The sequence below is a fragment of the Megalobrama amblycephala genome, linkage group LG22, assembly GCF_018812025.1.
Source record: "Megalobrama amblycephala isolate DHTTF-2021 linkage group LG22, ASM1881202v1, whole genome shotgun sequence".
Lineage (NCBI taxonomy): Eukaryota > Metazoa > Chordata > Actinopteri > Cypriniformes > Xenocyprididae > Megalobrama > Megalobrama amblycephala.
Genome location: NC_063065.1, coordinates 14,171,260 through 14,188,264, shown reverse-complemented (window position 1 = coordinate 14,188,264; position 17,005 = coordinate 14,171,260). Strand labels below are relative to the sequence as shown.

General features: G+C 36.1%; 4 protein-coding genes across 5 annotated transcripts; all 4 read left to right on the top strand.

Moving 5' to 3' along the window:
- The first annotated feature begins 102 nt into the window (after positions 1-102).
- On the top strand, positions 103-3,292 carry apodb (apolipoprotein Db). 2 transcript variants are annotated; one of them, XM_048175003.1, is made up of 5 exons: positions 103-252; positions 2,090-2,229; positions 2,401-2,522; positions 2,615-2,700; positions 2,806-3,292. In XM_048175003.1, the coding sequence occupies exons 2-5, from the start codon at positions 2,113-2,115 to the stop codon at positions 3,039-3,041; spliced, it is 561 nt and encodes a 186-aa protein (XP_048030960.1). In that variant the 5' UTR covers positions 103-252; positions 2,090-2,112; the 3' UTR covers positions 3,042-3,292. The 2 variants fall into 2 exon arrangements, with proteins under 2 accessions (XP_048030960.1, XP_048030959.1); XM_048175002.1 differs by having other exon boundaries at positions 110-319.
- A 240-nt stretch (positions 3,293-3,532) lies between these two features.
- Positions 3,533-5,608, top strand: otos (otospiralin). Its single transcript, XM_048175004.1, has 4 exons — positions 3,533-3,632; positions 3,758-3,821; positions 4,201-4,224; positions 4,509-5,608. The coding sequence occupies exons 2-4, from the start codon at positions 3,764-3,766 to the stop codon at positions 4,694-4,696; spliced, it is 270 nt and encodes an 89-aa protein (XP_048030961.1). The 5' UTR covers positions 3,533-3,632; positions 3,758-3,763; the 3' UTR covers positions 4,697-5,608.
- On the top strand, positions 5,478-9,550 carry cops9 (COP9 signalosome subunit 9). Its single transcript, XM_048175005.1, has 3 exons — positions 5,478-5,688; positions 6,064-6,136; positions 9,377-9,550. The coding sequence occupies exons 1-3, from the start codon at positions 5,626-5,628 to the stop codon at positions 9,412-9,414; spliced, it is 174 nt and encodes a 57-aa protein (XP_048030962.1). The 5' UTR covers positions 5,478-5,625; the 3' UTR covers positions 9,415-9,550.
- A 781-nt stretch (positions 9,551-10,331) lies between these two features.
- On the top strand, positions 10,332-16,850 carry and1 (actinodin1). The gene is made up of 5 exons (XM_048175312.1): positions 10,332-11,924; positions 12,507-12,588; positions 13,418-13,462; positions 13,586-13,725; positions 14,808-16,850. Exons 2-5 carry the CDS (start codon positions 12,525-12,527, stop codon positions 16,275-16,277), a joined length of 1,719 nt encoding a protein of 572 aa, XP_048031269.1. The 5' UTR covers positions 10,332-11,924; positions 12,507-12,524; the 3' UTR covers positions 16,278-16,850.
- Positions 16,851-17,005: the final 155 nt, after the last annotated feature.

Sequence of the window (17,005 nt, the reverse complement as noted above, 5' to 3'; positions counted from 1 at the left end):
AAGGGACTGAAACTGCTGCAAATAATCTTAATAAATAATTGACTGTGATCACCTGACCCACATTAGTAGCCTATAAACCATTTTGTCATTGTTATAATATGTCTAGGCAAAAAAGGACAAATCAAGAGACAAACACCACACATTGTCTGTGCAGTACTGCTCCCATGATATCTATTTACATAATCAGCTGCTTCTTGTTACAACACAATCTCTGTCTGTTATGAGCGTCTCCTCCTCTATTGTCAGCAGACGGTTAGTGTTCCAGCACACACTCAACACCTTTTGGCTCTGTGCTTAACAACAGGTTCATCTTAGACAGGTATTGATTTTCTTTGCATTGTTATTATGCCTTATTTTTGATATCTATTCTGTGATATTATTACTGTTATGTGATATTTTATCATAAGTCTTTGAATTTTATATAATTTCTGTCTGTACTTGTGTATTCCGTGTATTGTGTAGGCTATCAGTAGTGTTTGGTCTAAAATTTTGGTCTAAAAATGTAGGGCTACCATCTTTATAAACTGGAAAAAAACGGATAGCTCCTGCTAAACAGTGATTTTTATCCAACAAACTGGATTTTATATGATTTAATCTAGCCTATTATTTAACAAAAGCATTACAGTAATATGTTCATAATTGTTTCCTTATATTGTTTACATGTAGATCATTCTATATCATGTATTATATCATTAGCATAGGCCTAGGCTATTTAAAATTTAATCAGTAAGTGATAGCTATTCAAAACATTTCGTAACCACACAGTTTTATAACATAACATACTGCACGTGTACGCCACTGATTTGTTCTGCATATTTGCAAACGGGTCTAGCAAGTCTGACAGCTTTAGATAAAAAAAAATTATGCCACTCAAAACAAAAGGCGTTTAAAAACAACCTACATGCTACACTTCTCAGAGCCGCTCACACAGGGAAACGCGAGACGTAGCGCATCGAAATGGAAAATAACTTCTTTTAATAGTCTCCATTCGCGATTTTAAAAGAATTTATGTTAAATTGACACGCCATTTTAAAAACGCGGAGAATGCGCGAGACACCATGGGAAACAACGAGATGCTAGACGTAGCACAATGAAATGTTATATAGGCTATATATTTTTTAAAATGCAAGTTAAGCTTTTACACTCTATCGCAGTGGAACGCCAGATGCGTGTGAACAGGTGTTTTATAGTCCTACCGAAATGTGAGACCCACCGATACACTTAAAGGATTAGTTAACTTTCAAATAAACTTTTCCTGATAATTTACTCATCCCCATGTCATCCAAGATGTTCATGTCTTTCTTTCTTCAGTCGAAAAGAAATTAAGGTTTTTGATGAAACATTCCAGTATTATTCTCCTTATAATGGACTTCAATGGACTCCAAACGGTTGAAGGTCAAAATAATAGTTTCAGTGCAGCTTCAAAGGGCTTTAAACGATACCAGACGAGGAATAAGGGTCTTATCTATCGAAACGATGGGTCATTTTCGAAAAAAATGTAACTGTATATGCTTTATATAAACAAATGATCACCTTCCAAGTGCTTCCGCCAAAACCGCACTTTCATATTCTTCAAAAAGCTTACGCTGTATGTCCTACGCCTTCCCTATTCTACTTACGGAAAAAATGGAAATGGCGCTGCGTTCATTCCGTTAGATCATTTCGATAGATAAGACTGAAACTGTCATTTTGACCTTCAACCGTTTGGAGTCCATTGAAGTCCATTATAAGGAGAATAATCCTGGAACGTTTTCATCAAAAAACCTTAATTTCTTTTCGACTGTAGAAAGAAAGACATGAACATCTTGGATGACATGGGGGTGAGTAAATTATCAGGAAAATTTTATTTGAAATTGGACTAATCCTTTAATGTAGGCTACTGATGGGTTAGTGTTAAGATTAGGATTGGGAGTAGGATTAGAGAAATACAGCGCCTATGGTCACAGAATTCGGCACAACACTAGCCTTTATTGTAATTAGACAATAGAACGTTATGTATTTAAGCCATAGTGCAGAACTCATACAATGTCACAACAGCAAAATGACTAATGCATCTTGTGCTCATGACTCCACAACTTTCTCACCACAGCTGAGACAGCAACTCTTGACAGAATGAAGGCCGTGATTGTGTTGCTCGTACCTCTTCTGCTTCCATTGGTCTCTGCTCAGACGTTTCGTTGGGGCCCCTGCCCAACACCAATGGTCCAGCCAAACTTTGAATTAAACAAGGTAGGACTACAATCTTATAGTTCACCCCTCAAAATTATCATCATTTACTCACCTTTTTGTATTTACAAATCCAAATGCTGTTTTGTTTGATTTAGAATGAGGGTGAAAAATGTTATTTTCTGGAGTACTAGCGTACTGTATGCTTATATGAGTTCTTCCTTTCACTCAAAGTACCTTGGAAAGTGGTATGAAATTGAAAAGCTCCCAGCATCCTTTGAGAGAGGCAAGTGTATTGAGGCAAACTACGCGCTAAGACCTGACAGCACCATCCAAGTTCTCAATGTTCAGACATAGTGAGTAATTTATCGACCAAATCTTTTGACTTCTTAATGAAATTTATCATTATCATTTATCCATGATTAAACTGTGTATTTATATAAAACAGCAAAGGAAAAATTAGAACAGCTGAGGGCACAGCAGTCGTTCAGGACATGAAGGAGCCAGCAAAGCTTGGAGTCAGTTTCTCCTACTGTAAGTCCATCAGTGTTTTCTGTTTGATTGAACATTTTAGAATATCTCTTCTATTGTTTCAAGTGTGAAAAGTTCTTTTTTTTCCTGTTTCTTTTTCATATACAGTCACACCCTACGCCCCATACTGGGTCCTGTCCACTGACTACAACAGCATTGCTCTTGTTTATTCGTGCACTGATGTTCTCAGGCTGTTTCATGTGGACTACGCCTGGATCCTCGCACGCTCACGCATTCTGCCCGCAGAGATCATCTACCACGCCAAAGAGATCTTCTCACATGACAACATCGACGTGAGCAAAATGATGCCCACAGATCAGCAAGGATGCGATAGTCCTATATAAACAGTGAAGACTGAAATATATATTTTTGGTTCAGAAAGGTTTAAGTGCCTTCACTATTATGAGTACTTGAATTATCATTATAAAGCTACTGTTGCATAAACTGTCTAAACCCAGCCGGCAAATAATATAATGCTCCCTATATATTTTTGAAAAATAAATAAAACATTACCCTTTGCTAATTAGGTTTTCGCTTATGTGTCATGTCAATCCTGAATAATGATTTTAATAAACATGTGTTTATTTTGTGAATATACTTGAGTCCTGTTTGATTTGATGTGTGCATTGGTCCTGAAAATTGTATTTTTAATGCCTTTTTGAATGCTTGGTGTTCAGATTTCTACTGGAATATCAGTTAATTAAAATGGACTTATATTCTTGGCATCTAATTTATATGGAATGATGTATAAACCAACTTGATTTGAAATGCATATCATAGATAGTCTTGAGGTGGTTTCCATGATGATGTAGATCTAGTTTGGGTGGGGACAAAACTTTCCTGAACTTGGGGTCCAGTCTATCCAGAACCTGTGAAGCACAAAATCTTTTAGTTCTCAGAAACTGACGGACCTCGTAATTGGTGCAGCAAAGGAGGTAATGTTATTTATTTCCAACAATTATGAGGAATGCATGAATGCAGTATAGCAATGGTTTACCTTTATTTCAAGATTATACTTTAAACATAAATTTTGATTTAACTTTTTTTTTTTTTCCCCCAGGGAAGGATGAAGTGGAGTGTGCTTTTGGGGTTTTTCTTGCTGTGTTTTCTTGCTAATCTCAGCAGTAAGTAGTGTATATTCCTCATCTCTACTATATTGGACATTTTAGATATTTTCTGTGAAAGCTACTTCATGATTTTCAGAATATATGAGAATTGGAAAAGAAAGAGGCTGATTTTACTTGCTATTTGTCAAATAAACAAACTGGAATACTTAAAGGAAAACAATGAAATACCACACGGTAATATTAAAAACACTAAAGACTTGAGCTGTGTTCATCAGGACAAGTGTGCGCATAGTTAGGAATAATATTTGAGGAGGAAACGCACACATTTCTTGAATCCCTCTGGAGATCCTCAGCTCTCTATGCCTGAATCAGCTCTTTGTAAGGGAGGATTTTAAATAAATTTCATTCACTCTTCCTTTATTTTCTCCTTCCACAGGTGCCAGATTCATTCCTGAAGGGGGTAAACAGACTATTTACTATATACAGTATTAATAGTAGCATTTAAACTCCTTAATGCACAATGAAGCTTTTATTTGAACAAATAATTGGATTATGTGAAATGCTGATGCTGTTTTATAAATATATTCACTATATTAAGCAAATTGTTGCATTTGCCAGTCTGTGGACACAAGGAGGCACATTTAGACATTACTTCTGCAGTTACTCATTAGGAATTCTGGAATGCAATAATTCTGCAGAAATACACAAGCTCTATTATTCTCTCTCTCTCTCTCTCTCACATAGTACCCTATGAAAGGCCCCCGGCTGTGCCCTACTGGTCATATTCCACCTCAGATTTCTGGAACTATGTGGAATACTTCCGCAGCATTGGGGCTTATGACCAGATCAATGAAATGGCCAGAACATTCTTCGCCCATCAGCATCTGGGAGACACGCTGGGTTATGAAGTGGCAGAGCAACACGAACACTAAGTGAATATCATTAGTTGAGCAATCATAGTTTAGTTTGTGTCAGTAGAAATTAAAGATAACTACTGAAATATAACTTTAACATTTATAGCCTTATAATGATGAATCTTGTGTCATAGTAGCCTACTACTAATAAAAATGCATAAAGGTCTCACTGTTAATGTTTCATTGTAGTGTGATTAACAGGGTGCATGATTATGATCTATTATACGACCAGTTGTAAATATAGGAAATGTAAGAAATAAACGAAAGTGTTATCCTGATGCACAGAAATTATTTTAATACCATCACTACAAAAATCTGTGAGGACCAGTTCTCCAACCGAGCCAGTGGGACCCGTTTTCCAGCCGGTTACATTTTGACGTAACAACAACTGGTGATATGAAGCCGCGAATCGATTCCTTTGAACAGTTCGTTGTAAAGAACCGGTTCGATTCTTTTTACAACATCATGTGGTCCTTAGCGACTGGTGTGGCATATTTCATGCTCTAACTAAACATTCAAATAAAACCACATGTAGCCTCATATGGCTGTTGATTACTGTTGTTTTTTAATTATCATGCTGTTTATTTTTTATTAGGTAGGCTAATATATTAATAAGAGTTTTTGTTGTCATGTGTAATTGTAGCAGCCATGGTTAAGCTCATTAATAAATGTATTCTAGTCATTTAGAAATACAGTTTGCATTCATGAACATGTCCTGAAAACGTTTCCGCGAACGAATCATTCAAATCGTGTTTGGAAACAGGTTCATTTAAAAAGATCCGACTCAAAAGAACAATTCATTCACGAATCGGACATCGCGAATCGACACACCACCGGAAAGAGGAACACAACGAAGGGTTTGTTTTGGTGAATGTTACAGAGAGCTGAAAAACACACAATTTTAACATTTATTTATCGCTGATTTTTTTTTTTAAAATACTTAAGTTATGAAGCCAGCAGTTGATGAAATGTTTCCTGAGGGAGCTGGTCCGTATGTGGACCTGGATGAGGTTGGTGTTTACACATGGTGCTCTGTACGATAGCCTGTGAGAAGACACTTGATAACGGGTATCTTTAAGTTTACATACGCTAAAGAATCTCAGATATAAGTGATCAACAAATGTATGTGTCATTTCATTTTAAATCTGTATAAGCTACCGCGTAACCAGCCACTGTGTTGCTGCTATTAATCTTTCTTCTAGACAGCGTCGAATTTCCTCAGATGCACACATTATCTCATTAGTATTTATTCAATATGAAATGTATGTATGTACATGTTTGTGGTGTATTATTTGTTCTAAAAAAAAAAGTATGACCGTGTTCGTTTAAAATAAATGATTGAGTCAATGTCAGGACAGGTCTGTAGTAATGCTGTGTGTTGACAGGCAGGGGGCAGCACTGGACTGCTGATGGATCTGGCCGCCAATGAGAAGGCAGTGCACTCAGACTTTTTCAATGGTGAGATTCACAATCTCTATATATGACTCAATACAATATGTTGATCAGTTACCTTGTTTGACATGTCCAATGTTTTGTCATTACTAGAAATTATTTTAATTGAAATTCCTGGGCAAAATTTAATTTGTATGTACAGATGAAATACTTTAGAGCAGAGAAAAACCTACACATTTTCAATTTTTATTTACTTTTCCAGGCCTGGAAATTACTATTTTTAAATTCTACATTTAAATCAACCATTTTTATCTGCTTACAATTTTATTTCTATATTTATATCCATATGATCTTTAGTATGGAAGAGGATTAGGGCCAAGCAATAATAAAAAATAAAACCATCTCGAGATTAAAGTTGTTAAATTTTGAGAAAAAACTCATTAAATTTCGAGGAAAAAAGTCGAGATAAAATGTTGAGAATAAACTCGTTAAATTTCGAGAAAAAAGTCGTTAAATTTCAAGAAAAAAGTCGAGATAAAATGTTGAGAATAAACTCGTTAAATTTCGAGAAAAAAGTCGTTAAATTTCAAGAAAAAAGTCGAGATAAAATGTTGAGAATAAAGTCATTAAATTACGAGAAAAAACTTGTTAAATTTCAAGAAAAAAGTCGAGATAAAATGTTGAGAATAAACTCGTTAAATTTCGAGAAAAAAGTCGTTAAATTTCAAGAAAAAAGTCGAGATAAAATGTTGAGAATAAACTCGTTAAATTTCGAGAAAAAAGTCGTTAAATTTCAAGAAAAAAGTCGAGATAAAATGTTGAGAATAAACTCGTTAAATTACGAGAAAAAACTTGTTAAATTTCAAGAAAAAAGTCGAGATAAAATGTTGAGAATAAACTCGTTAAATTACGAGAAAAAACTCGTTAAATTTCAAGAAAAAAGTCGAGATAAAATGTTGAGAATAAACTCGTTAAATTACAAGAAAAAACTTGTTAAATTTCGAGAAAAAAGTTGATAAAATGTTGAGAATAAAGTCATTAAATTACAAGAAAAAACTCGTTAAATTTCAAGAAAAAAGTCGAGATAAAATGTTGAGAATAAACTCGTTAAATTACGAGAAAAAACTCGTTAAATTTCAAGAAAAAAGTCGAGATAAAATGTTGAGAATAAACTCGTTAAATTACGAGAAAAAACTCGTTAAATTTCAAGAAAAAAGTCGAGATAAAATGTTGAGAATAAACTCGTTAAATTACAAGAAAAAACTTGTTAAATTTCGAGAAAAAAGTTGATAAAATGTTGAGAATAAAGTCATTAAATTACAAGAAAAAACTCGTTAAATTTCAAGAAAAAAGTCGAGATAAAATGTTGAGAATAAACTCGTTAAATTACGAGAAAAAACTCGTTAAATTTCGAGAAAAAAGTTGATAAAATGTTGAGAATAAAGTCATTAAATTACAAGAAAAAACTCGTTAAATTTCAAGAAAAAAGTCGAGATAAAATGTTGAGAATAAACTCGTTAAATTACGAGAAAAAAACTCGTTAAATTTCGAGAAAAAAGTTGAGAATAAAGTCATTAAATTACAAGAAAAAAGTTGTTAAATTCCGAGAACAAATTCGTTAAATTATGAGAAAAATGTTACATTTTGAGAAAAGTTGAGATAAAATGTTGAGAATAAACTCATTAAATTATGAGAATAAAGTCATTATGAGAAAAAAGTCGTTAAATTATGAGAACAAATTCGTAATTTAACGAATTTGTTCTCGTAATTTAACAACTTTTTCTCATAATTTAATGACTTTTCTCAACATTTTATCTCGACTTTTTCTCGAAATTTAATGAATTTTTTTCTCATAATTTAACAAGTTTATTCTCAACATTTTATCTCAACTTTTTTCTCGAAATTTAACGAGTTTATTCTCAACATTATATCTCGACTTTTTTCTCAAAATTTAACGAGTTTTTTCTTGTAATTTAACGAGTTTATTCTCAACATTATATCTCGACTTTTTTCTCAAAATTTAACGAGTTTTTTCTTGTAATTTAACGAGTTTATTCTCAACATTATATCTCGACTTTTTTCTCAAAATTTAACAAGTTTTTTCTTGTAATTTAACGAGTTTATTCTCAACATTTTATCTCGACTTTTTTCTCTAAATTTAACAACTTTAATCTCGAGATGGTTTTATTTTTTTATTATTGCTTGGCCCTAATCCTCTTCCGTACTTTAGTATGGCACAATTTTTAGTTTTTTTTATGGGTCATCTAATTGATAAATCAGGTAGTATGTATGTGTATCAGTCATTTTAGTTTTATTAATAATTTGAATTAGCTTTTATTTTTATATTTTTAGTTTTCATGTTACTTTTAATTTAATTATTAGTAAATTCATTGTGCTTTTGTCATTTTATCAGTTTTTTAAAAAAAAAAAAGTTTTTTTTTGTCAGTTTTAGTTTTTATTTTCAAATTGTTTGTTTGATTTACATTTTTCTTAAATATATATATATATATATATATATATATACACACACACACACACACACGCACGTTTATGAATTTGTGTGTATATATTATATATTCAACTAATATTTATTTTATTTCATCTTTATTTCAATTAACACAAGTGTTTTTGATAGTTTTATTTAATGATAGTAATATATATATGTGTGTGTGTGTGTGTGTGTGTGTGTGTGTGTGTGTGTGTGTGTGTGTGTGTGTGTAGTATCTGTGCAAAATCTTTTTAAAAACATTCTTTCCATCATTTAAATTGCTGTTTTTTTTGTTTGCTTGGCAACGGAATATTGCAAAGTGCTTTAACATGCATACTCTACAATTTTCTTTATACTTTTCCGCCTCCTCTATATACTGATAGTAAAGGTAGTTTCAGCTTGGCACAGGATGACCTAAAAAGCAGGCAGTTAAAGAGTAAAGGAGGTATGAAACTGAGCCCATGTAAAGCGCTTTTATTGGGCTTCATTGGCTCCAGCGCAGCAGGTCTTCCCTCTTTAGGGCCTCTGTATACATCTGCAGCGCTTGAAGTAGTTGAACACGTGTCACTCGGGGACGCTTTTATCAGGGGGCCTTTACGGAAAATAACCCAGAAACCCCGATAAGAGCTCATACCCTTATTTTACTGAGAACAGCATATCATAAGATCAGGTATTTGTGCAGACTATTCAATAAACAAATGTTTATAAAAAAAAAAAAAAAGCTCTTCATATTCAGGTTTGTTTTGCATTATTGTATGCATATAGAGAAAAAAACTTTGTGTGTTGTGCTACTCCTTCACACTTCTCTTTCTTCACAGATTTTGAAGATCTATTTGATGACGATGATATTCAGTGATGAAGAGGACGAATAGGATGGATTTCTCCACTGTATAAAATGTTCATTTTTGTACATTTAAGTGTTTTTTTCTCTACTTTAAGAGTGATGTTGCATTAACTCTTCAGTTCATTAATAAACTTTTGTGCAATACAAAGTCTTCCCTTTTGCCAGATGTTTCCACATTTTAAAAATCCCAGACATTCCAAGTCAAAAGTTGGAATTATTATAAACGTTTTTCTCCCTAGGCTAAAATCTGTTTCTAGCACTGATTGTAGGTTTTTGCACATTCCTGAACACCTGTAAGTGTACATAATTACATGTGCAATCCACCGTTAACATAAAGCACAGATGTTTTACACTCTGACATTGACATAAAATATTTTTCTGCTTATATATATCTGAACTCACATCATAATCTGTTATTATTCAGGTTAGATAATTAAATAAAGGCATATATTAACTCTTAATCTGTATTGCTGTGCCACAAACAAGGTTTTAATTGTGAATAATCACTTGTAATGTCATTCTGTGCAGCTAATTGTGGGATGATGGATTGAGCAAGGGCTTGGCAGATGTGCGCATGATAAAATTCACTTGACGGTTCAGTGCATTTAGTCTGTGACCAGAGAGTACCTGAAAACCATACTTGAGTGAAAGTACAGATACTTTGCAGCAAAAATTACTCCATTACAAGTTACAAGTCACCAATTCCAATATGACTTGAGTAAAGATTTTAGGCCTGGTTCCACAGACAGGGTTTAAGCCAGGATTAGGCTTTAGTTCAATTAGGACATTTAAGTAGCTTTTATAAACGCGCCTTAGAAAAAACAAAACACATTACTGGTGTGCATCTTGAGCCAAAAATGGCACTGGCATATTTTAAGATATATCAGTGCAAGTTACTTTCAGTTAAAATAGCTCAAACATGCATTTTAGTCTAGGCTTAAGACTTGTCTGTGAAACCGGGGGTTAGAGTATCTGATTTTAACAACACTTAAGTATTTTACTCAGACGTCCCAGTGAAAAACAAGAAATTTGTGAGCAGAGCAATTATGTTTATTGTCTAAAATCGAAATGAAAATGAACACCTGAAAATGTCAATAAATCACAGTTGATACAACAGCCTCTCAAGCTCAAGCGCTCAAAAAGGGTATATATAAACCAATATCTTTCACTATAACGGACAGGCCTTAAATAAAAATGTTAAATTAAAAAGTCAAAGCCTGCTTGCACCGGACGTGCTGGTTTTGGCCCCATGATCATCGCCGGTTGCAGTTGTCTTCATCTCAAATATAAAACACCCGCTAATGCACTTAAATTTGTGTAAAGCAGCGTTGTTGTAAGGGCAAAGAGTAAGGGCAAAACGCACAAGATATAGTACCTTTCACACCCTGTAGATGGCGATATCACTTCTTTTGCAGCAGAAATAAACTGCTGCAGAAAAAGTTAGGTGCCATGCAAAATGTAACGGAAAAATGTCATTACTCATCATAAATGTAGCCTATTTGAGTACATATACTTATTTAAAAATGTAGTCTCAGTATATCTCAGTAAAACTACAAAGAAGCTACAACTAATTACATTTAGGGTCAATTCAGGGTGATTGGGACACATTTTCACCATTGAGGTGACTTGGAAAAAGCATCCCAATCAACATGGATTCACCCTACTCAAATACTTTACACCACTGTCTGTAACACAATATTCAGTAAATAGAGATTTGTTTAATGTCTGTTATTCTGTTAGGTGAAGATAACAAGGATTTTGAATTTATAGGGCCCAGATATAACTTTTATGGGAGTGTCCTCCCCCATTTACCCAGCAATGTAAAGTTACATTCCCAGTTGCAAATGACAATCCTGAAGTTGTGTTATTACATGCACTTAAATGTAAATGCAAGCGTATTCACCCTATTCAACTTAAAAACAAATCCAAAAACCAAATTTAGATTGGTTTACATGGGTTCTCATAAAGCAAAAACATTTATTTAGTAACTGAAAGCTAATGTAAAGTTACTAAATACACTTAATTCTTAATTTTGAAAGAAACTGCACCAACATTGAATTTGTAAACAATTATTTTATGTTTATACCTCAATTATTGCTAATATTCTAACCAATGGAATTTCTGTCCCTTGCATTTTGCCTTTTTCCCTTTATACCTTCTAAACGTAAAACAGCTGATGTTCTTTTTTCTCCTCCTCTATGTGTCCGTGTCTATAATTACAGCATCTGATTGGTTGACTCACTTGGCAAGAGAAGGCCAATCGTAGTGTTGGAAGCAGCATGTACTTGGCCCCATGGGATGCACCTTTTTTGTTTTTAATTATCAAGGTTGGGTTTAAATTGTGGCCAGGTTCTCAGCGGTGGCACAGTCGGTGTACAGGGGTGTGTTGAGACTGTAGTACACGAGGGGATTGGCTCACCTTCCTCTTCCAGTCAGTCAGCTGCAGAGCTGAACTTCGAGGCCCAGTCGGCTGTCACAGACTGCCTCTCTTCAGCGGTTCACGTCACCACATCCTAACACAGGTAAGACACAGCTCAGACCACTTTGTATGTCCTTTTATTTGTCTGGTTATATAGTAACTGCACATTTCTACATTTTAAAAATCATTAACAATATGCGGATATGTCCCAATTTTTACAATGGTAACAGAATGCACCTAATTCTTTTAAAAGATCTTAAGAAAATCCTTTTTTAATTATGTATTTATGAAAATATTTCATTTATTTTTGTTAATCTTGAAAGCGGCACCAGCAGGAATATTATGAAATAGTGCAAAGAGCTTGAAAGTGTAAATTAAATGTTTTGAACTTACCTTGAAACTGCAAATGTCAGGTCTCACGGGTGAAAAATCCCTTAATTTTCTTTGTATACAGGCATTTGTAACATGCAACAACAAAATAATTTGGAGTAATTTTAAATATGGTGTAATTTTTGTGTCAAATTCTTTTTTTTCCCTACTTGACAAATTCTTCAGCTCCAAATTTTCAAATATTAGTTAAAATATATTCAAATTTAGATTGATCGAGGTTCATTATGTTAAAGTATGGATATGAAAGCATATGAAAATGCAAATAAATGCTATAATTAATTTTGCTTATCCAAAGGAATCAGGAAGGTTAAGAATGGCTCGTTTGAGAGGATCTTCCGTCTTCCATGTGTTGCTGCTAGCAACATTATTATTACCAGGTGAGATTTTTGAATTGTTATTTTTTCATGTTAATAAAATCTGTTCTGTTTTTTTCCTGATTTGAATTATTTTTTAAATAATTTAAGAGGTATGAATCCTTATTGTTGTAGTTCTGATAAAATAGATCTGTTAGAAGCTTATGACTTTATATCTTCTGACTGAAATCTTCCCAAAAGTCCCGTAGCAAACGAGGGGGCATCGGGTTTCTGAGTACCAGGTACTCTGCAACTGATAAAATGATTAACGGTTGTCAGCAAAACTCCACCAGGTTTCCAGATGTGGCAGCAGTTTACAAGCTCGTAAAAATAAACTTGCTGATACTCTGAAAGAGCAACATTTCCTTTACCTACATCATATAAGACAATGAGATTTCAGCCTTCAGTCCCCTCACAGAAAAGACACATCCATGATCCACTCGTCTCCATTCCAGGAGAAATGACAGCCACCTTCAGAGAGATAAGATGGAAAAAGTGTCAGTTCAGACATTTTTCTGATGTTAGGTTAATTAGGTTCACCTGTAGGTATAGAGGCTCCTTCCCTTTGTAGATTTTATAGCTTTTGCTTGTATGAGCCCAGTTACTGCAGCCCCCTGCTGCCAGGCATCAAAGTGCTGATGTGCACTGCTGGAAGATTAATTTCCTACAAAATCCTGTATATTACCACCTTCCCTTCCCCCCCAAAACTTATAAAACTGCATCCTGCTGCCCTCAGCTCATTGGGCCTTTACTGTCTCTGTAAGCATTTTCTACTCTGTCTTTGACAAATGCAACATCTGGTTGAGACTTGGACCCCCTAATTTTTTCCCCCCTCTCTATTCTTCTTTAACAGAGCTTCTGTTGGCTGGCCCTGTGATCCAGCGTTTAAAAGGAGATGGTAAGTATGGCTTGTTCTCCTGTTCTGTCAGAGTCTCAATCCATATATCTGTCATATAGCCACAGATTAATCTCTTTGTGAATGTTAGATATGCACACTGAAGTAACACAATGTTTCTCCCAGATGGAAGTGACGAAAAGGCAGGCGTTGAGGCAAGCCCAAAGAGACTGATCCGTAACAGGAGAAACATCAGTTGGTACAAGCAGCACTCTGACTTCTGGAGCTGGTACAAATACTTCACTGATAATGGGAACCAAGAAGGAGTGAGTACAGCATATTGTGAAATAAACAGGAAAACATAATTCATAGTTTTTGCAGGTTAATCTTAAGAATGCACAACATAATCAGTACCATGGCCGATATTGTTTCATTGATCAGTAACAGCAATGATATTTAAATGCACATTTTTACATTTAGATCACATCACATGAATATACTAGGATACACTTTAATTAAAGGTGATGTAGTTACTTTGTACTAGGTATGTGCAACGATTAATCGCGATTAATCGTTTGCAAAATAAAAGTCTGTGTTTACGTAATATATTTATACATGTATGTGTGTGTGTGTATTTATATATACATAATTATTATACACAGAACACGCACATATATTACGTAAACACAGACTTTTATTTTGCAAATGATTAATCGCGATTAATCGTTGCACATCTCTACTTTGTACTAATGCTGCGTTCCAGACGAGATTGGACTTGGAAATATCCCAAATTGAATGTCACACTTCAGACCTCAATGAATTCCAGTCACTCATAAGTGATGTTCACATGTTGACCACATGATGTTGCCATGACACAATGTGAGCATATTTTGTTTTTGTATCAATTATGGCAAAATTTAATAAAAATGACACAAAATCGCTTTGAAACCAGCTGACAAAAAGCAAAAACGAAGGAAACATTACATGAACTAATCATGTCTTCATTGGAATCAGGACGAGCCGACATCTTCAAAGTGACGTCAATTGACGAGTCTCACTGAGGTCGGGGTTGTTCGATGTACCCCGAGTTCACACGCCAAATGTCCGACTTTGAGTGGTGTTCCAGATGTTATTTCCTAGAAGGACATGGAAAAAATCCTAAATCTGATCTGTCTGGAACAAAGCATTAGTCAAATAAGTACTGAGTAATATTAATAACTACATGTACTTAATATAGGGTTACGGTTAGGGTTTGTTACTTGTAATTATGCATAATTTACTGTTATTACTATAGTACGTACATGTACCTTAAAATAAAGTGTTAGCAAATACTATAAAAAGTTAGGGGACGATTAAGGTTACTTGTGTATTTTGTGTTGGTTCTAATCCAAGTCCAATCCACTTTCAGGTTGCAGATCTGGATCGCGTCTATCTGGCATACTTGCAGAACAAGAATCGGGCTGAGGCACGTCGTTCCTACAAGATGTACCTGCAGCACCTTGGCGACATCTACAAGTCTTGTGCCGAGTCTGATGACCCAAACTGCGTGGCCTCATACACCAACAGACCCAAGCCCAAGGCTGAGCCACCAGCACCTGCACCAATCAAGTCTTGTGACCCATACAAAGACCCGTATTGCATGTACTCGAAGGGATACTCATATTACCCATACCTGGCTCCGGCCCCAGCTGCTGTCAAAGCCCCTGCACCTGCTCCAGTGAAAGCCCCAGCTTACCTCCACACCCCTGTGGTGAAGGATCCACGTTCCGGTTACTACTACCACTCTCCATTGGTGCAACCCTTCCTGTCAGCTGAGCAGAGAGCCGAGTTATTGCGCATCTGTGATGCAGAAGATGTTGAGTGTCTCCAGTACCACCTCCGTGCTGCTTACGGATACAAGCCCGCTGCTGCCCTGGCCCCATCCTACGCCCATCTCGGCTGCGACCCTAAGAAAGACCCTCACTGCGTCCCCCATCTGGTCCAGAAGGCGCCGTCTGGTCTGTACCTGCGTTATCCCCATTGTGACCCTCGGGTTGACCCATACTGTGCTTATGCTGCTGCTCTGGCATCATCGCAGAACCTCGAAGCCCCACCTTCTGGTTTGGAGAGACCCTGCAACCCTCTCTATGACGATAACTGCAACCCCCTTACAGCCACAAGGTTTGGAAGCTTGGCCTCTGGAGATCTGAAGGACGAGCCCGCCTCTGAAGCCGGCGCCATGCGCGCACCTCCAAGCCCTCGTCACGACCCTTATGCCATGTACCGAGATGCATCTGCCGGGGCTGACCTGCGAAGACACCTGCCTACACAGCTTCAACCTCCGAGGCACCAACCAGAGGAACCTCAACATCCTTTGGGACCCCGCGGGAAGACCAAAGAGGGCTATGACTGTTTCATCGGGTATGATGAAGAGTGCTTCCCACTGGGTTCCCAAAACGAACCCCGTCCTGCTGTGCACAGACAGCCATCCTACCCGACCGAAGCCTACGAGCCCCACCTGAATGCTGATGGATCCAGAAATGGGGTGATCGAGCCTGATCCCGACTGCGATCCTGAGTACGACAGAAACTGCCGCTTGCGCCGCTATGAGCCTGAGGCGGCCGAACCCGCCAGTCCTTTACCTCAACAGGAGCTTCCAGCCCAGGAGCAGTCCCACAGGGAGGTGCCCCAGCATCGAGAAGAGTCCTACCCTGAGACCCCAGGCTATGACCAGCAACAATACGAGCCCTACATGAGCGGACAAGAGGATCCATACGCAGGATACGGCCCCCAGGAACCAGGAGCAACTAGTTTTCAGGATGTCCTGAGAGGATATGGTGGTCGGTATCCTGGCCAGGATGACCACCGTGCCTACAATGGAGACTACAGAAAGAAATAAATACCTGTGACAATGAATAGTAGATCAGGTCAGGATGTGTGTTTTTTGTAGATAAATATTGAAATGCACACTTGTAGAAAAGGTGCACATGTCACAGTATTTCACATGGTTCACACAATATTTTCGAGAGCTGCTGAAATTTCCTAGCTCTGGAGTTTGACAGCACTTGTATAGGGAAAAAATGTTTCTTGCTGACTCTTTTAGCCCATGTAACCTGATTGTGTGTTGCAGCTTCTCTAGGGGATTGACTTTTAGACAGAGAGAGTGTTTTCTGCTCTGTTTTCTAATAGAGTAGCACTCTTCCTAGCTCTTCATATCTTTTAGGAGGGAAAAATAAGCCAAACAAAGTGTATAAAAGATCAATAGTATACTTGAATATACTGTAATAATGATCACCTCTCCCATTTTGGATAGATTTACCAGACAATCTCCATTCAAATTAATATTTAATGAACTTCTGGGCCCTTGCTTGTTTGTATTCTTTTTTAAATTGCCAAATTGATGCTTTGTGATGTGTTTGCATATTTGTAATATGTTTTTCTTTGAATGTTTCAAATAAAAGCTTTAAAGATCTTGAGCTCTTTTTAATTGCAAATACTACTGACAACTACCTAACCTAATTTAACAAACAAATAGTTTTGATTCAATGAAATAACTATTCTTTTTAAAAAAGGATTTTGGCAGAAATTGTTGTTGCTCACATTATTTTGTATGCGTAATTCATATTG